General features: G+C 42.7%; 2 protein-coding genes across 3 annotated transcripts in view; one reads left to right on the top strand and one right to left on the bottom strand.

Annotated features, from left to right (window-relative positions):
• Positions 1–1957: 1957 nt before the first annotated feature.
• LOC140844305 (Golgi-associated RAB2 interactor protein 4-like) lies at positions 1958–3286 on the bottom strand. Its single transcript, XM_073215749.1, has one exon. It carries the CDS (start codon positions 3142–3144, stop codon positions 2116–2118), a length of 1029 nt encoding a protein of 342 aa, XP_073071850.1. The 5' UTR covers positions 3145–3286; the 3' UTR covers positions 1958–2115.
• Positions 3287–7145: 3859 nt separating this feature from the next.
• The window catches only part of LOC118971833 (kinetochore-associated protein NSL1 homolog), a 32946-nt gene continuing 19526 nt past the window's right edge, over positions 7146–20565 (top strand). Inside the window, exons 1-4 of one of the 2 annotated variants that reach the window (XM_073217063.1) lie at positions 7146–7412; positions 10064–10139; positions 16578–16708; positions 19524–19578. In XM_073217063.1, the coding sequence (XP_073073164.1) occupies positions 7179–7412; positions 10064–10139; positions 16578–16708; positions 19524–19578 (496 nt within the window). In that variant the 5' untranslated portion in view covers positions 7146–7178. The remainder of the gene's footprint in view (positions 7413–10063; positions 10140–16577; positions 16709–19523; positions 19579–20565) is intronic. The other variant, XM_073217061.1, reaches the window with a different exon arrangement.

Raw genomic sequence — 20565 nt, 5'->3', positions numbered from 1 at the left:
CCATAGAGGTGAAGATTTGAATTTCATGGAATGTTCAGGTGTCTTGAAATACTATTCTGCTTTTGAATTCCTTCAGCCATTTAAAACTATAGAAAGCCTTCTTAGCTTACAGGCCGGACAAGAACAGGCAGGTGGGGGCCATAACGTCCTGACCCCAGCTCTAAGATGTGGGAGTCTGTCTCTAAAGTTGCCAGGCTTCAGCTTCTCAGTCTGACTGCTCGTTTCTTGTCTCTTGTTCTATTTCTTCTCCCATGCCCTCAAAGGGGCCAGAACTCAAAGGACTGCCCCCAACGCTGCCTTGTCCCCTTGTACCTCCTCTCCCCATGGCCACACATTCCTGCAGTTCACCTGGTCTGGTGCAGGGAGTCCCAGCTTACACTTCCTTCCCACCAGTCCAGAAGCTTTTGTCGAGCCACCCCAGACTGCTTACCATGGGTCTGGAACACTCACAGGCAGGCATTTTCCTGGGGTGTTTAGGAAGGTCATGCATTATGCATATTGCAAGCAAGGAGTTTTGTGGAGTGATAGAGGATCTCTCCTTTGGCTTTGGGTTCTGGCTGTTCCCTCATTTCTGCCTTTCCTCCAGCAACCCCAGTTGCACATACAAACACAGTCATGAACTTGGAGCATCTACCAAGGACCCACCTTATGAAGAACTTCACATGGGGTCCTCAGCGTTGGAGACAGGAGGCCAGAGAGAGAACTAGGAAACACAGCCCTGGCTTTGGAGGCACTGACGGTCTGAGCAGGAGCAGAAGCACAGAAAGATCCTGAGAATGCAAACGAAGGAATTTCAGTGAAGGTGGGTTTAGGGGCCAGGAGGGTGGTGACCAAGCAGACTAGAGCAGAGGTGCCAGGGCCTGACAGAAGGAAGAGGTGAACCCGCTGTGCCCTCTGGGGAGTTACTCACCCTTTCTAGGTCTGCTTCCCCCATACAGTGAGACTAATAGCTGCCTGTGCAGTTGCTTTAAGGATTAAAGGCAGTCATGAACACAAAAATGCCTATAACATCTCACTCTAAACAGCATCCGCCCAGTAATTATTACTGTTGATTAGATGGAACTCTGCCCTAACCACGCTGCCATCCTGCACATCCAGCTTGCCTGCTGCGTTTCTACCGTGAGGAAGGCCTGCCTAGAGCCTCCTCAGTTCCTCAAGCCATGGGTTTCCTTCATGATCTACAACCTCAGTGAATGGCTGGACAGGGCGCAAATCGCTGGCTGCAGCCATCAAACAGCACGGACCAGAATGGGGCTCAGACTCATTTGAGGTAAAGTCTGGGGCTTCAGCCTCGGGAACGCTGTGACTAATGCGGTCGCATATGGGCAGACGGAGAGGCTGCGTGGTGAGCAGTTCAGAGCCCAGAGCCAAACCGGGTTCGCATCTCAGTGCTGTCAGCACGTGTGGGATCTTGGGTCAGGTACTGTGCTTTTGTCAGTTACGGGAAAGGAAATCCTGGGGCTAAGTACCTCCAGAAACCAGTGTTTGGCTATTATTTTTACTATAAGCATTCTCGTGTGTCTGCAGGCTGCAGGGTGCCTGGGAGCTCCAGAAGTGCTAAGTCCAGATGAGAGTCCTCCCAGTTCTGCCTCCCAGCAGATGCTGCTCCTCCGCTCCTCCCCACTGGTGCCCAAGGGCAGGAGTCCTGTTCTTGCTTTACTTATGGGCCCTCAAGGGAACAAATGTTTTTAAAAATAGGGAGATGGTGTGTGGAGGGGTGGAGCTTCCCAGGCCACAGTCTGACTCTCAGCCAAGGCCTTGAGGAACAAAGCCCGAAAGGGGTTGAGGCGAGATGGAGCTGTCCTGTGGGCTCTGCTGAGCAGGGGTGTGGGGTGGGGGCTGTCCTGGCTGGCACTGGGGTCCCAGGCTGCAGCCCGGATGACCTCAGGGCATCCTCTGTGAGGTCACTGCTACTGACCTGGAAATTCAGACAGAAGGCAGCATGCCACATTCTCAGTGTATTTCTCATTTATCTTTTATTTAACATGCAGGGGTATGTCCTGAGCCCTGGTCCCCTCCCTAGCCCTGGTCCTCCCTGTGGCTTCTGGCCCAGGGTCTGCTCCCAGCTGCCTCCAGTCGCTGGCTGTCCTCTTTGTGATGGTCTCCCAGCAGGTCCTATCCAGGGTGTCCACTTCTCTGTGGCTGGGTGAGGCCGCTCACTCTGGCTTTGATGTTGTGCCACAGCGAGCCGATCCTGCCGTGTATCTCAGGCCAGGAACCTGCACTTTTTGTCCCACCCGGTTTGTGAGAGGCTCTGGACTCCTCAGCGGTGGGGGCGTGGGCAGGGCTGACCTCCTTGCAGGTGGTGTCATGCCTGCTGTGCGCGGAGCTGCGGCGGCCTTCCTCCTCCTCTCTGGGGGCTCTCAGGCTGCCTGAGGTGCTGTCCCCTGGTTGGTGGGGTATCTTTTCCCCACCTGCCCTCTGGCAGCTGGCAGCTGGGGTGGGGGTGCGGGGTGGGGAGCTTCGGAGTGCGCCCTCCTGCGTGCTCTCCCTTCTCCCTGTGGGGGCCTCAGTGCTGCCGGGGGACAGGCGTGGCTGACTCCCAGCCTGCTCCCTCTGCAAGGTTGGAGTGGAAGTCGGAGAAGCTGACACTGCAGTTCCTTCTCCACCGATTTTGCTGGCAGGTGCTGCTGGAACGGCATGGGTGCTGCTGTAAGCTTCCACTGGGGGCCTCAGGAGGTAAATTAGCTCTTCCCAGTGGCCAAAGAGCTCTTCCTGCTTGTCCGGAGGGCCACACAGCTGCAGGTAGTAGGAGCGGCCAGTAGCAAGCTTCACGCGCAGCTGTTGTTTGTCACGGTTGTGAACAGAGATCCTTATGAACTTCAAGGGGAGGAGCCTGGTGACCTCTAAGGTCTTTGTATCTCCTTGCTCTTGTTCCTGGGTGCCCTGCCCACACACCACATGCACTTCACAATCACGGACAGGTTGTGCCAGCAGCATGATGTCTGGTATTGGGTTGAAGGGGTTGGTGTTTGCAATGCCCACAGTCGTGATTGGGGCACACCCGTGCACATCACTCAGTGTTCCCCATCTACTGATCTGTATAAAGTCGCTCTCAAACATGGGGACAGACTTGAATATGTCAAATTCTCCCTGGCGCAGTTGTCGCTGCAGTGGCCCCATGGTGGTGTTGAACATGCCCATCCTGGGGCTCCTCTGGTCCGTGTAACACGGAAACAGAGACTCACTGTTCACGACTCCGTTACCACAGGAAGCAGTGCTGGCTAGGCAGGCAGGTCCCTGGGTCTTCCCTTCGCTGACAGAAGATGGAACAGCGGTGCTCCTGGGCACGGGTGGCTCCCCGGCAGGTCTCTCAACAGCACCCCACCCTGCAGTACCCAACTCCCCTGGCCTCAGAGCCTCCTGGAGGCAGAGGTGGGGGCGGGGGTGCAGGTGATGGCTGTGGGAGTGGTAGCAGGTGCTGGATGCCAGCCGGAATCTCTGTAAGTGTGTTGAGATGTACGGTGCGCTCGCGCTCTACTGTATCTCACCTCTGCCTCTGACAAACTCAGATGCTGTGAGCTACAGTCCAGCTGAGAGAAGTAACTCCTCACCTAACCCCCCTGCGCAGCCCTATTTATACTCTGCTGCCCTTTATGACCTGTCATTGTCACAAACCCCTTTGTTCCACGCCTCAGCCAAGCCCTCAGGGCGGGGCCACCATCCTCACCCCCAAACATCCCACTGCCCTGCAGAGGACAGGCCCATCCTGCCATGTCCTGAGGTGGGTACCAAGGTAGAAATGTCTTCAACAGGGAAAATTGGGTGGATGCTTTTTTGATACAGCAAATGGAAACAGTAGATAGTCACGTAAGATGATGGGTTAGGACAGAAACATCAAACAACCCAGTCTTGGTCCTTAGCCAGTCCTTTCAAAAAGACTCAGTAAACGATGATATTGACCTTATTTAATAATACATTAAAAATTGGTCTGCTGAGGTGCTGCGTTATGTTCTTCACATATGATCATGAGAATGAACTGTGTTTGGTATTGTAGCTAACATCCCATGTTGAACGCAGGTGTAAAGCCTTTGTTCTGAACCGCTGTAGTACTTTGCTTACAGAGAAAGCTTGGGCCATCCAAATGTTTCCAAACCGGACTGATTTAACTACCTTGAAGAGGATAAAATCAGTGCATTATCACAAGTTGTATAATGCTATGTGCATATATATGTTCTGGAGAGAATCCAGGATGACCGCTTCAGACAGTGGTCGGTAGGAACTGGCGGTTAAATTGTCTGGGGAGTCATCTCAGTTTCTCCTTTCATCAGCCTGTGTATGGAAACCTACGTATTCTTTTAAGACACCTCCACATTCTTCTCTCCTCCCCCACTGAAATGAGGAGGGCAGGAAATAAACCTGAGCTGTAAGCTTCCATTCCAGGAGCCTGCCAGATGCCCTCCAGCAGAAGTGGTTTGGAAACCTTGACACCTTTGGGGAGCGGGTACCATTATACCTCCTGCCTTACTGCTGTCCCACAGAGCTAGTCAGAGAACATGTGATTTCTTATTTGTTACTCGACAGATCTGAGAAAGACTTCTGCTCTCAACTCCCTCACCTTCCAGTTTGATGTTATGCCTGAAATCCCACCTTAGAGATTTATTCCTTGATGATAAAGGCTATCTTGCTGTGAAGATACACGCACCTGTCCATTGACAGATGAATGGATAAACCAAATGGGGTGTATTCACACAGTACAATGTTACCCAGCCATAAAAAGAAACGAAGTACTGACACATGCTGTAAAATGGATGAACCTTGACAACATTATGCTAAGTGAAAGAAGCCAGATACAAAAAGCCACAGATTGTACGAATCCACTTATATGACATACACAACGGAGGCAAATCCATAGAGACAGACATGAGACTGGTGGTCGCCTAGGACTAGAGGGAGGGGAGAATGGGGGATGACTGATTAAAAGGCATAGGATTTCCTTTCAGGGGATGAAAAATTCTGGAACTAGTTAGTGGTGATGGTTATCCAGTATTGTGAATACACTGAGGGACACTTGGTTTGTATACTCTTAAATGGTTACAATGGTAGATTTCATGTTAATTTGTATTTTATCTCTCTCTCTCTCACACACACACACACACATACACGTACACACTCCGGCTCAGAATGCTTATCGTTAAAAAGCATAAGTTCCGACTTTAGAGAGGTCAACCATGAGACCTTCAGGAAACTTCTAAGCTGTTCACTTCCTCATCTGTAACATGGGGATTAAAGTTCTGTGAGATTAAGTGAGATACTGCATGTACATTGTGGAACATACTGTGTCAAGCAGTGGTAGCTATTATTATTAGAGCTTGTCCCACCTGGCCCTGACAGCCTCGGGGTCAGTTCCTGCCTGAGAGCAGTTTCTGATGAGACACATAGAGACGCTTCTGGGGTGAGAGCCAGAAGGACGCGCCAGGATGCTCCCTGGGCAACCCGGTCTCCTCGGAGGGCACCTCCAGCAGGTCTGTGAGTACTGCTCGCAGAGAAAGTTCTTGAATGCAACCACGAACATGGGATGGAGAGGAGCGGAAAAGCTTGATGTGGGCTTGGCCTGCAGGAGTTTATTCAAAGTCCGTGCGGATACATTAGGATAGAGATGGAAAAGAGTCAGCGTTTTAGATCTTGGCACAAAGTAAAAGTTTCAGATCCAGAACCCCTGTCCTGGACCAAAACCCTTTAAAGCTCTCTCTCTGAGCAGTGCCAAGCCAGGCCTCAGGGAAAGGCAAGGGGACAAGGCTGAGGGCAGGAGAGAGGAGGGAGGGCGGGCGCTCCATGCCCTGTGTGACGTCACAGCCCAGCAGGAGGCAGCCCGGTGGAAACCATGGTCAGCCTGGCGTCTGGCACGGGGCCGGTCCAAGTTTGTTCCCCCAGAGTCCCCAGCCTTTCCTTTCCACTGAATGTGACCTGAGATGAGCTAAACAATTTGATGGTAAATACATAGTGATCCTTTTTTAGAAAATTAAAGTATCAAAACATAAACTTGGCCACAGAAAACAAAACTTTTTAATGCATTTGTTAAAGAAACATGCAGTTCCATTGTCATACACGGCACATTTCTCAGATCAGTTTTTCTTGCCAGAGTCACCACCCCCTTCCTTCCTCTCCAACCCTTTGTCGTCCATGGCCGCTTAAATATTCCCTTGAGTTTCGTAAGGGCTCAGCGTGGCCCCTATACCCACAACCAGAGGGCGAATGTAAGGATTTATTTCCCCTGCACTGAGAAAAGGAAACATCTCCAGAGAGAAGTGCCGGACGGTCCTCTGCCTGATGACTCTTTACAGATGAGGAACGGCCCCTGATGGACAGTTCAGGAAACAAAACTAGGAGGACTGTGTTACAGGGGATCGTGTAAAGGAACCATACGTGAGTTCAAGGACCAGGCGCCACTCCTGTGCGTGAATCTTAACATTTAATCAAGCCTGTGTCTCCCTGACGGGCATTGGTAGCAGAGTAGCCAAGTTTTATTCCAGCCCACGTGTTCTAGCGTAGCCTACATGACTTGTACGAAGAGATCAATCAAAGGCTTTTCACAGTGAGCGACAGGAGAGCTGGCAGCTTCCTTTTCTCTGGAAAAGGGGCGAGTGAACAGTGACTGTAATGGGGTATGTGGTTGGGCCTTGACAGTGGGCGGAATCTAGTAACCAGGGTGTTGCTCATGTGATTGTATATTAATGAATGATACCATTAAACAAAAGGCGAGTGAAGCCTCTTTCACTGATCTGTCCTGCGGCCTGCAAGCTGGGGGACATGTGTGGACCAGACAGAGGGCTGATCGCTACTCAGGATCGGGGAGAAAAATCGGTATCACTGAGGTTACACAGGGAGTCAGGAGCAAGTCACGCAGGGCCCCAGATAGGGGCCTGGGAGGATGTGGGGCTTCCCCGTAAGGGAAGAAAGCAAAGATACAAAGGACGGCGGCCTCCGCTCTCCCACGGGCCCGGCCTCGCCTTCACGTGCGCCGTAGAGTCCGGCGCGGAGAGGCGGCAGCGACAGTCCACCTTCCCTGTGCCCCCCGCCCCCATCGCCGCAAGCACGGTCGCCGCCCACTCTCCGTTGAGTCTCATCCGGAACACTGCGGCTGCGCGGGGTGAGTTTCCGGCTGGACGCGGGCTCCTCCCCCTGTGGAACCCGCCCTTTCGCTCCTAGAGTTCCCGCCCACATTTCAAACTGGGAAAATGGCGGCCGTTTCGGAGTTGGAGGCCGTGTGCCCGCCGCGCGCCGTGGAAGGAGTAGCCGGGACGGACGCCCGGGATTCGGTCTTCGCCACCCCCCGAGAGGACTTCCGGGTGCGCTGCACGTCGAAGCGGGCCGTGACGGACGTGCTGGAGCTGTGCGGCGGCTTCGTGCAAAATCTCGGGGACGCGCTGCCAGAGGAGATTCGGGATCTGGCGCTGCGAGAAGCGCAGTGGGTAGGTCGCGTCTCCTCGCCCGCTACTGCACAGCCTGGTGTCAAGGCTCAGGAGGGTCCTGCGCCATGTTGGCAGGGTTAGCGGTGCCCCAAGCTCCCGTAGAAATAGCCCGAGAACGAAGGAGATGCTACTGTCAGCTGGGTATTAGTCACTTAGGCTAGGTTTGTGCGGAAACACACAAGGCGAGCACCGTATGTAAGTTGAAAGTAAAATTAGGAAAAAGTTGGTGAAATCAACTTTAATATTTTATTGAACCCACATTATCTAAAATATCGTTTTAGCTGGTAATAAAAAAATTAATGAGATATTTTACATTCCTTTGTGTTAAGCTTTACAAATCTGGTGTGTCAAGCTAACAGCTCATTGTCTTTCGGAGTAGTCTTAACTTTAAGACCAAAATAGTCACAAAGTGGCTATTGGCCCCCCTATTGCAGACCTAGACTCTGAAGAATTCTCTATTAAAGGGTAATTCTGGAAGTCTAAGAGTTGCGGTTTTTCCTCTTGCGTGTTTTGCAACATCTTGTAAAGAGAGAGAAAATATTTTTCCTACTTCTGAAATAGATAAGGAAGCTGTCTTGATTATAATCTTCACTAAGATCACACATTCGCCTTTATAATGCATTTCTCCTTTTCTGAAATATTTTCCAAGCTTTGAAAAAGATCGTTTTCTGGGGTGAGATAACAAATTGAGGGATCGGTGCCTGTCAAGAGTATACAGTCTGTATGTAGGAAAGTTTAGAAGCTTATAATGCAGCACAGTTGTGACTGTGAGACATCACAATGCAAATAGTACAGGTTAAGTGGAAGAAGATTGAGGAAACATTCCCTGGGTTATGATTCTATATTTTAGCTTTGTATACGTTGGGTTTTTTTTTTTATTTTGTGTACGTTGGTTTTTATTTTTACCTTGCAAGCAGGGGAAGAATAGAGACATATCTCAGGAAACTCTTAGTAGTTTTTGGGAGAAGACTGTTTAGTTGTGTAATGATCTTAGAATCTGCCCTTTTATAGAAGTGTTTAGTTAGAACCTTTAATTATCTTACAGAAAAAGAGGAACTTAACCTATTGTACCTTATTTAATGGATGATAAAGTGAATTAGAAGATAAAGGTTTCAAGACTTAAACTGCCAAGGGAATTCAGTTGCTTTGTTGTAAATAAGAAAGCAGATAAAAGGCAGAGGCTTTATTATAGTGACAGTTCTTTATCCAAAAATCATACAATATAGTAACATATTCTAAAAATAAAATTGGTATGACTGCAATATTACCACAATAAGCACAGTCATCATCTGTCACCAAAGTTATTACAATAGCATTTTTTATGTATGTATTTTTTATGTATGTATGTTTTTATCGAAGTATAGTTGATATTATGTCTTGGTTTCAGATATACAACACCGTAATTAGACAGTTATGTACATTACTAAATGTTCACCATGGTGAGTGCAGTTACTGTCATCATACAAAGATACATTGACTATGTTCCCTATGCTGTATTTTTTTAAATATACAGTCTTATATTAGTTTCAAGTATACAACACAGTGGTTCAACAGTTACCCATATTATTACGTCTTCACCTCAACTAGTACAGCTACTATCTGTCAACATAGGACGATGTTACAGAATCATTGGTTATTCTCCATGCTGTACTATTATCCCCATGACCAAGCTACATTATAACTGAGAATTTTTATTCCGCTTTATCCCCCTCACCACCCTCCTCACCCACCCATTCCAGCCCCTCCCCCATAGTAACCACCAGTCCATTCTCCGTGTCTGTGAGTCTACTCTTATGGTGTACTTTTGATCTGTGTGACCTAGCCATTTTATAATTGGAAGTTTGTACCTCTATCTCCCTCACCCACTTAGCCTGTCCTCCCACCCACCTCTATTATGGCAGCCACTAGTTCTCTGTATCTAAGAGTCTCTTTCTGTTCTGTTTGTTCATTTGTTTCATTTTTTTAGATTCCACATGTCAGTGAAATCACATGCACTTGTCTCTTCTTACCCATTTTACCTCCACAGTTCCCTGGCTAGGTCTGTCCAGGTCACAAATGGCAACATTTACTATGAACATTTTTAACCTTACAACAAAATAGGCTAGTAGAGCAGACACCCATAGATCCATTACTAAATTTAGCAGTTTTCAAAAATTTGTTGCAATTCCTATTTTAAAGCAATCCCAGATCTCAGTAATCTCCTCTTTACACACTTCAGTGTACCTGTAAAAGAAGCAGTCCTTTTCAAAGTAGAAATTAATTTCACTTTTTAAAAGCATGTGTATTTTCCCTCTCACTAATATACTTGTTCAGCAGCATATGTAGTACTTACTGAGATTCAATTGAGCCCGAATTTGTTAGCTTTTATTGTTTCTTTCATTTAAGAAAGAAATTCTTTTTGTTTTTAAGACTCTTCTAAAATTTTGCGTCAGATTTGCTCATAGATAGCATAATGGCTGTCAGAGCTAAAATGTAGGTAGAACCACTGATATAAATGGAATCTTGGTAAGAGTGAGTATACTAACATAATAGGCTAGTCTACAGTTTTTCTTCATATTCTCTATTACAAATCTGAAATTGTTATTTTGAGAAAATGTTTGAATTCAGTATCTAAAGTTATTTTTAGTGATTTGACTGTGAATTTATTTCAGACTTTTGAATCAGCTGTGCAAGAGAATGTAAGCATTAATGGGCAAGCGTGGCAGGAAGCTTCAGATACTTCTATGGGTATGTGTTTTAACTTTTTCCTTCTGTTATTTCTGAGTGTTTTTTGTAGTTAATTTTATTTTGAGTGCTAGTTTTTAGTCCCCATATTCAGTGTCAGTTCTTTTTAAAACATTACTGGGGATAAAAGAAAATCTAAGGAGACTTGAAGTCACAGTCTGAGGCAAACCACAAAGCAGATACTTTGACCCTTTACATATGCTGTCTAACATTCTCAAGAAGACTTTTATCTGCTTAATCTTCAGAAGTATGCTTGTCAGTAGTTTTTGGAAAATACTGTAGAACTATCCCTAGATGAAGAAACAGGACCAGAGAATTCCTATCATTAACACTTGGTAAATCAAGTAAAATTTTTAAAAGTGATCCCCAGAGTAGATAGGGAGGTGCCCTTGGAAGTACAAAGTTAGACTGTAAGAGGTCAATATTTGGAGAAACCTCCTTTAAAAAGGCAGAATATTTCCCTGATCCAAAGCAGACTTGATTGTACCCTAACTAATGGTGTTGACGTATTTAGAGAAGTCAAAGTTTTAATAGAAAGAAAATGGTCAGTGTAGGAAGGAAAAACCTGTAATAGAAAAAGAACGATCGGTGTGGGAAGAGAGGCAGAGCCCCCAGCCGTGTCCGGGAGAAGGGCTGCTCTGATAAGAGGGCCGGCGTGTCTTGTCTGTCCCCATGGAGAAATTACAGAGATCTGAACAGCATCGCTTGAATTTAGTGCTAGCTATTTAGGTGATCCCTTTATACCCTTTAGCTGATTTCAGACCCATCAAGTAACCCTCTGTGGTTATAATTTTTCCTCTCAACATTAAGATAATACTTTGCCTAGAAGATTTCACTGTTTAATCCTTGGGATTATTATAGTTATCTCTTCAATGTCACCAAAATTCACTTTTTGGTTTACCTATTAAAACAGTAAAAACACTAATACCAAATTTCCCAAACACTAACAGACTGTCAATTAGTAGGGGAGAGGGAACACCTAGGGATATTTTCAAACTAGTCAGCCTTTACCGTGTCTTTAGCTGACTCTGTTCTGTGAAGTCACTTCGGAATTGCTTTATTATTTCTCCCAGACTGCCTTTAGCAGTATAATTCATCAACTTGTAGGTTAAGATACATATTTTCCTACAGGTTGGTAGCCTGGGTAGAGTGTGGTTATTCTTTATCCCTTTGTCCTCCTGTAACTATGGTGGGAAATAGTTGAGAATGTTAAACTTTTACCATCTATTATGGGTTCTTGATAAATTCCAGGCACTATGCCCAGTGCTGGGAAATAGATGAAAAAACATGGTTCTTAACCATTTAGGAACTCATCATTAATGAAAGGAAATGGATAAGGAATCTCACTACTCTTTGGGAAGTGGGAAAAGACCTAATAGGGCAGGTTGTTGTTTAAATTAAATGCACATAATAAATGAGAGTGTGCTAGACAGAAAGGAAGTAGGAGGGACAAAAGAATCAAAGAAAACAGCATGTGCAAAGGTATATATTTGAAAAATGTCAGAAATGAATTAGGAAAACTAAAGGCAGATGTGGCCAGAAGATTAAGTTAGAGCCAGTCATATAGAGCCCTGTAGAATATGCTAAGGAATATATCCTGTAGGCACTAGGCAACTGGTGAAGGTTTTAAAAGTAGAATTTAACATGAAAAAGTTTCTCTTTTAGAAAGATAACTGCTGGTGGTGTAAGGGATGGATTGGAGGAAGTAGAAATTCAAGGCAGGCAGACCTTATCAAAGTTATTGCATTAGTACAGCAAAAGATGGTGAAGACCTGCCCTAAGACAATGGTAAAAGAGAGGAAAAGACGGGTGCAAGAGATGTTCAGTAGATAGAATTAATAGGATTGTGTCTGATGTAATACCTAGGAGCAATAAGTAAGCTTAACAAGGGCAGGAGTTTTGTCAGTTTTGTTCACGGAAATCATATAAATGAATAAATGAATGAATCAGCAAATGAAAGAATGAATGAACATACAAGTGAAAACATTTCTGTCTCTGAAAGGACTTGATTTCAGACAGCTTGACCAGGCACATTTGAGAATTAAAATGTAAGTTCCTTGAGAGCAGGGACTATATAAGTTTTTTTCATCACTATGTTTTTAACATTTCACTTTGCTTATAGAAAGCACCCACTAAAAATACTTGCTAAATTAATGAATAATTTTTTCCTGCTCAGATTATTTATATATTTCAGTCTTGCAGCTTTATCATTAGGTGGCACTAAGAAACCATTGTCCTACATTTTGTACATAGAAGATTTAGCTAGGAGACTTGTCTTTTGTGAAATTTTGTGAAATAGTACAATATTCCTTTCAGGTTAGTGATTGAGAGGAAAGATTAAAATTTAGTCTCTCACAATGCTCTCAAGAGAAGTATTTTAGTTGGACTTAATGGTTTTTACCCCAATGAAAGGCCGTACCTGATATACCTCCTTAATCTTTACCTGAATGCATGATGATCTATGTATATATGCTGATATATATCAGCAATGTCTTAAAATGTTTCCAGAAATATATGCCATGTTTAAGACTTCTCCCTAATGAAGCTTCTACCCAATAAATAAATAGATCCATTTCTATCATAGACTTTGCCATAGCAGAACACATATAATGTAAGAGCAGGCAGGCTGAGGACCTAGCTCTTTAGTATTTTTAACTACTTAACATTTGTCACTCTTTAAAATGATTGCAAAATCAGGTTGATTGTATCAACTGCATTCATTTCATCTGGGGTGCTTAATTTCTGGGCCCCATTGTGGAGACCTCCACTGAATCAAAATTGCTGCGCTCTGACAAGTTCCCCAGGTGATTATTCATTCTGCTAAAGTTTCATGATTATTAGTTTGAAACATAGAGAAGCAACTGGTAAGTAGTTACAGCTAAATCAAAAAAACTCTAAAGTCACTGCATCTTTTACTTTTTCCTCCCATTTATCCTGTTGCTCCAGTTTCGGGTCCAGCTACTTTACTTACTGCTACTGTCTCAGCTTTGGCTCAGCACATAGTAAAGTCAAAACTTGGTAGGATCCCTGATACTAAATGCCCTTTACAGTCTGTTTCATAAACACTTTATCATCCTTTCCTCCTACTTCATCCTGCAACCATTTAGAACTTTTTCTGTTTCCCAAAGACTCTGTGATCTTGTAAATGTGATCTTGTTTTTCTGCCTAAAATGCTTATCCCCTTATTTTTTCCCCCTACCTTTTTTTTTTAATTAAAATACTTTTGATATACAATCTTATACTGGTTTCAAGTACACAACACAGTGGTTCAACAGGTCCCCATATTATTAAGTCCACATTCCCACTAGTGTGGTTACTATCTGTCAGCATAGGAAGATGTTACAGAATCATTGGCTATATTCTCCATGCTGTATTACTATCCCCATGGCCAACTTATATTGTGATTGAGAATTTTTGTGCCCCTTTATCACCTTTACCCTTCCCACCCACCTACCCCTCCCCTCCCCCATGGGAATCACCAGTCACTTCTCAGTGTCTATGAGTCTACTGCTATATATTTTTTTTAGAATGGAAAATATTTTTTTTTAAGTTATCTTTGATATACAGTCACATGAGCAACATTGTGGTTACTAGATTACCCTCATTATCAAGACCCCACCACATACCCCATTACAGTCGCTGTCCATCAGCAAAATAAGATGCTATAGAGTCTTCCCTGTGCTGTACTGCCTTCCCCGTGCCCTCCCATATTATGTGTGCCAATCATAATGCCCCTTAATCCCCTTATCCCTCCCTTCCCGCCCAGTCTCCCCAGTCTCTTCTGTTTGGTAACTGTTAGTCCCTTCTTGGGTTCTGTGAGTCTGCTGCTCTTTTGTTCCTTCAGTTTTTGCTTTGTTCTTATACTCCACAGATGAGTGAAATCATTTGGTACTTGTCTTTTTCTGCCTGGTTTATTTCACTGAGCATAATACCCTCTAGCTCCATCCATGTTGTTGCTAATGGTAGGATTTGTTTTCTTCTTATGGCTGAATAATATTCCACTGTGTATATGTACCATATCTTTATCCATTCATCTAGTAATGGACAGTTAGGTTGCTTCCATTTCTTGGCTGTTGTCAATAGTGCTGCGATAAATATAGGGGTGCATATGTCTTTCTGAATCTGAGAAGTTGTATTGTTTGGTAAATTCCAAGGAATGGGATTCCCGGGTCAATGGTATTTCTATTTTAAGTTTTTTGAGGAACCTCCATATTGCTTTCCACAATGTTTGAACTAATTTACATTCCCACCAGAAGTGTAGGAGGGTTCCCCTTTCTCTACATCCTTGCCAGCAGTTGTTGTTGTTGTTTGTCTTTTGGATGTGGCCACCCTAACTGATGTGAGCTGACACCTCATTGTGCTTTTAATTTGCATTTCCCTGATGATTAGCGAGGTGGAGTATCTTTTTATGTGCCTGTTAGCCATCTGAATTTCTTCTTGGAAGAAGTGTCTGTTCATATCCTCTGCCCATTTTTTAATCAGGTTATTTGCTTTTTGGTTGTTGAGGTGCATGATCTCTTCTTTTGGATGTCAACCCCTTAGTGGATATGTCATTTATGAATATATTCCCCCATACTGCAGTATGCCTTTTTGTTTTACTGATGGTGTCCTTTGCCATACAGAGGCTTTTTAGTTTGATATAGTCCCACTTGGTCATTTTTGCTTTTGTTTTCATGAAAAAGGTGCTCGTGTTTATATTCAAGAGAGTTTTGCCTATGTTTTCTTCTAAGAGTTTTATGTTTTCATGACTTACATTCAGGTCTTTGATCCATTTTGAGTTTACTTTTGTGTATGGAGTTAGGCAGTAATCCTGTTTTCATTCTCTTGCATGCAGCTGTCCAGTTTTGCCAACACCAGTTGTTGGAGAGGCTGTCATTTCCCCATTGTATGTCCATGGCTCCTTTATCCTATATTAATTGACCATATATGGTTGGGTTAATATCTGGACTCCCTGTTCTGTTCCATTGGTCTATGGGTCTGTTCTTGTGCCAGTACCAAATTGTCTTGATTACTGTGACTTTGTAGTAGAGCTTGAATTTGGGGAGTGTAATACCCCCTGCTTTATTCTTCCTTCTCAGGATTGTCTTGGCTATTCAGGGTCTTTTGTGGTTCCATATGAATTTTAGAACAATTTGTTCCAGTTCGTTGAAGAATGCTGTCAGTATTTTGATAGGGATTGCACTGAATCTGTATATTGCTTTAGGCAGTATGGCTGTTTTGACAATATTCTTCCTACCCAAGAACATGGGATGAATTTCCATTTATTAGTGTCCTCTTTAATTTCTCTCAAGAGTGTCTTGTAGTTTTCATGGTATATGTCTTTCACTTTCTTGGTTAGATTTATTCCTACCTATTTTATTCTTTTTGATGCAATTGTGAATGGAATTGTTTTCCTGATTTCTCTTTTCTGCTAATTCATCATTAGTGTATAGGAATGCAACAGATTTCTGTGTATTCATTTTGTATCCTGCAACTTTGCTGAATTCAGATATTCTAGTAGTTTTGGAATGGATTCTTTAGGGTTTTTTATGTACAATATCATGTCATCTGCAATTTCTTACCCATCTGGATGCCTTTTATTTCTTTGTGTTGTCTGATTGCCGTGGTGAAGACCTTCAGACCTTTGTTGCATAAAAGTGGGAAGAGTGGGCATCCTTGTCTTGTTCCTGATCTTAAAGGAAAAGCTTTCAGCTTCTCGCTGTTAAGTCTGATGCTGACTGTGGGTTTGTCATATATTGCCTTTGTTATGTTGAAGTACTTGCCCTCTATACCCATTTTGTTGAGAGTTTTTATCAAGAGTCTACTGCTATTTTGTTCATTTTGTTTTGTTTTGTTTTTTTATTCCACAAATAAGTGAAATCATACGGTATTTTTCTTTCTCTGCCTGGCTTATTTCATTTAGCATAATATGCTCTAGGTTCACCCATGTTGCAAATGGCAGGATTTCTTTTTTTATGGTTGCACAATATTCCATCGTGTATATGTACCACATTTTCCCTGCCATTTCTTATCTAATGGATTTACACTTCATTTCAAGGCCCAGCTCAAATGTTACTTTCACTTTAAAGTCTTAAATTGCCCAGGCAGTTAGTTTTCCATCGTTGTGTGTCCATTATTTCCTTCATACCTCTGCTGTATTTATCAAATTACTGCAGTTTTCTGTCTGTCTCTTCCAGTGAATCTTGACCTCTAGGAGAGCAGGCATCATGTTATGTTCATCTTCTTTTTCTCATTTAGGCCTGAATCCCCATAGATGCTCAGTAATTGGTTGTTAGTTACATTAGTAAATGAATCAGTTACCAAAGTGGGGTCATCAATTATCTTGCTGTATTTGTTTTCCTTAATTATTTTGTGTTGACTAAATTTAGTTTACGTACATTTCCATATAGAATGTAAACAATGTGTTTTAAGGAGCTTTTTGCTTTTTCTCCCTTGAAATAGATTCAGATATCAAAGTACTTGAAGATCAGTTTGATGAAATCATAGTAGATTTGGCCACAAAACGTAAGCAGTATCCCAGAAAGATTCTTGAATGTGTCGTCAAAATAATAAAAGAAAAACAAGAAATTCTGGTAAGATGGTTTACCTTTCTTAAAAATAGTAAATTTTATGTTATGTTTATTTTACTACAATAAAAAAATTATAAGATTCATGTGGAGCTAAATGACATTTTGTTTTTTTTTGTCTTTCCTGCTTCAGTTACTACTGTTGGTCTCTTGTAAGATTTTTTTCCTGTTCTAAGTCACACTAGGTTTTGAATACAGCTTTTATTAAAATAGAACTTGAAGATGGTAGAATGACAATGATTTTATAATTCTGAAACCAGAAAGGAGAAAGAAATTTATCTTTTAAGCGTTTTCTTACTATTTGTTATTTGTGTTTGTCACATTTGTACTTGTTGATGTATTTTGGAAAACCCTCTAGTTAAATTGATAACAGATTGACTACCTGTTCATAACACCTAAGTTTGCTTTATGAATTGTGTATAATTTGTTTTGCTTCAGAAACCATGATGGGGCAGGAGTAGGTGTGCTTGGAGTGGCATTGCCTCTGGAGTGAGAAATGCATGTTGCTTTAGATGATGCTGTGTTGTTTGTCCTTAGTTTTTATTAGCACACTCCCACATATAAATTCTCCAGTTACTTTCCTTTCAAGAATTGCTTTAGGCAATAGAGGTGGGTATTTTATGTAAAACATTTTAGTCATCATTCTATGAGAAATAACTATAAGCAGACCTTTTCCTTTTTGTTCTTCCATAGCAGTTAGTCCTCAGGGAAATACCTCATTCTATCCTCCCTCTGCCTTTTAAAGTTTCCTCAGGGAAATATTCAAAATGTATTTTTCCCAGTGTCTCCTTCCTTGATACTACCCTGTCCTCCCCCCCAGAAACCTAGTAATCAGTCCTGCAGAAAAGAAAAGCTTGGCAGGCCTAGGTGAGGTATTGCTGGGAAAGTTTTAAGTATTAATGCAAAATGGATGGGGTGAAGACATGAAAGATAGCTTCTTTTTTTTTTTTCTGGTATCATTAATATACAGTCACATGAACAACATTGTGATTACTAGATTCCCCCCATTATCAAGTCCCCACCACAGACCCCATTACAGTCACTGTCCATTAGCATAGTAAGATGGTATAGAGTCACCACTTGTCTTCTCTGTGCTATACTGGCTTTCCCATGCCACCCCCTACGTTATGTGTGCTAATCGTAATGCCCCTTATTCCCCTTATGCCTCCCTTCCCTCCCTCCCTCCCCAGTCCCTTTCCATTTGGTAACTGTTAGTCCATTCTTGGGTTCTGTGAGTCTGCTGCTGTTCTGTTCCTTCAGTTTTTGCTTTGTTCTCATGCTCCTCAGATAAGTGAAATCATTTGGTACTTGTCTTTCTCCGCCTGGCTTATTTCACTTAGCATTATACCCTCTAGCTCCATCCATGTTGTTGCTAATGGTAGGATTTGTTTTCTTCTTATGGCTGAATAACATTCCATTGTGTATATGTACCACATCTTCTTTATCCATTCATCTACTGATGGACACTTAGGTTGCTTCAATTTCTTGGCTATTGTAAATAGTGCTGTGAAAACATGGGGTGGGTGAATACGTCTTTTTGAAACTGGGGCCTGCATTCTTAGGGTAAATTCCTAGGAGTGGAATTCCTGGGTCAAATGGTTTTTATTTTTAGTTTTTTTAGGAACCTCGATACTGTTTTCCACAGTGGTTGAACTAGTTTACATTCCCACCAGCAGTGTAGGAGGGTTGCCCTTTCTCCGCATCCTCATCAGCATTTATTGTTCCTAGTCTTTTCTATGTTGGCCATCCCATCGGATGTGAGGTAATACCTCATTGTGGTTTTAATTTGCATTTCCCTGATAATTAGTGATGTGGAACATCTTTTCATGTGCCTGTTGGCCATCTGAATTTCTTCCTTGGAGATGTGTCCGTTCATATCCTCCACCCATTTTTTAATAGGGTTATTTGCTTTTTGGGTGTTAATGCATGTGAGTTCTTTATATATTTTGGATGTTAACCCCTTGTCAGATATATATTCTCCTATACTGTAGGATGCCTTTTTGTTCTATTGGTGGTGTCCTTTGCTGTATAGAAGCTTTTTAGCATGATGTAGTCCCATGTGTTCATTTTTGCTTTTGCTTCCTTTGCCCTAGGAGATGTGTTCAAGAAAAAGTTGCTCATGTTTATATTTAAGAGATTTTTGCCTATGTTTTCTTCTAAGAGTTTTATGGTTTCATGACTTACTTTCAGGTCTTTGATCCATTTTGAGTTTACTTTTGTGTATGGGGTTAGACAATAATCCAGTTTCATTCTCGAAAGATAGCCTTTTAAAAAACCTTTTGGCTCCTGTGAGTTTTGGGTAAGAGTAAGGAGGATCATTTTCCTGTTTCTTTTTTGCCTGAATTGTGGATCCTGTTCCTATAGTTCTGCTGCTTACTATAGTCGTGGTGCATTGCAGTGTATTACAGGGTGCGTAGGCTTTAGAATACTGACATGATAGTGGCCTAGCCACTTTCCAAGTCAGAGTTTCTGTGGGAATATGAGTTCTGAGTTCCAAACACTTGTCTTAAAATGAACCTCTGAAAAACATTCCATTCATAATTTGGAGACTGTACTTTGAACAGAAAATTCAGTCTGTCTTTTAATTTGCTTTCCTACAGATTTTTATGGTGCTATTTCGTAGTGTACGCAGTAGGTGGCAGTACTATAAAAGTTATAATCAGTTTGATCTCCTTTCCCTTCACATTTTAGTATCTGTGTGTGTGTGTGTTGTTTTCAAAAGAGTAGTACTACTAATAGTATATTTGCTTATATTGACGAAAGGAAATGTTTATATGAGACATTAAGTGGTTAAATCTCTTTTAATTTTTATTTTGTTTAGAAGCGGTACCATCCTGTTGTACATCCACTGCACCTAAAATATGACCCTGATCCAGGTGAGTCGGTATTCATTTGTGGTAAAAATGAAGCATCAGCTTGTAATTTTTATGAGTTTTTGATATTCTTTAAAGGTGTCACACTGAGGTTCTTCCCTTTGATGTCCAAACTCACTACCAGACATCTGTATTTAGCGCTTCACTTAGGATTATGAGAATTAGCTGTAAACCTACTGACCCAGACCTGAACCTACTACTACAGTAGTGGGACCCAGGAATCTGGACTTCTGTAAAGCTGTCTCCTGACCTAGACTGTTGTAATACTTTCCCAATATCTCACTCCTGTTTTTAGCACTCCCATCTCTAACTGTTATTATATTATCCATTCTTTGCATGATAGCCAACATTCTACTATTAAAGCACTCATGGTGTCACTCCTAGTGCCATAACCTTTATTGTTCCTCATGCTTTACAAAATCTAATAAAAATACAGTGTTGAACTTAAGAGATATGCATGCTTGTTATGCCTTTTTTTAAATTAAGGTATCACTGATCATGAAGAACATTGTGGTTACTACATTCCCCATATTATCAAGTCCCCCCCATACCCCATTGCAGGCACTGTCCATCAGTGTAGTAAGATGCCACAGAATAACTATCTGTCTTCTCTGTGCTATTCTGTCTTCCCCATGAACCCCTCCATACCATGTGTACCAACATGATACCCCTGAATCCCCTTCTTCCTACCTCCCCACCCACCCTCTCCCACTCCCTTCTTTTTGGTAACTGCTAGTCCCTTCGTGGAGTCTGTGTGTCTGCGACTGTTTTGTTCTTTCAGTTTTGCTTTGTTGTTATGCTCCACAAATGAAGGAAATCATTTGGCACTTGTCTTTCTCTGCCTGGTTTATTTCACTGAGCATAATACCGTCTAGCTCCATCCATGTTGTTGCAAATGGTAGGATTTGTTTTCTTCTCTTGGCTGAATAGTATTCCATTGTGTATATGTACCCCATCTTCTTTATCATTCATCTACTGATGGACACTTAG

Source organism: Manis javanica, chromosome 11 (genome assembly GCF_040802235.1).
Source record: "Manis javanica isolate MJ-LG chromosome 11, MJ_LKY, whole genome shotgun sequence".
NCBI lineage: Eukaryota > Metazoa > Chordata > Mammalia > Pholidota > Manidae > Manis > Manis javanica.
The sequence above is the reverse complement of the archived record's forward strand: the minus strand, read 5'-3'. Positions and strand labels throughout refer to the sequence as shown.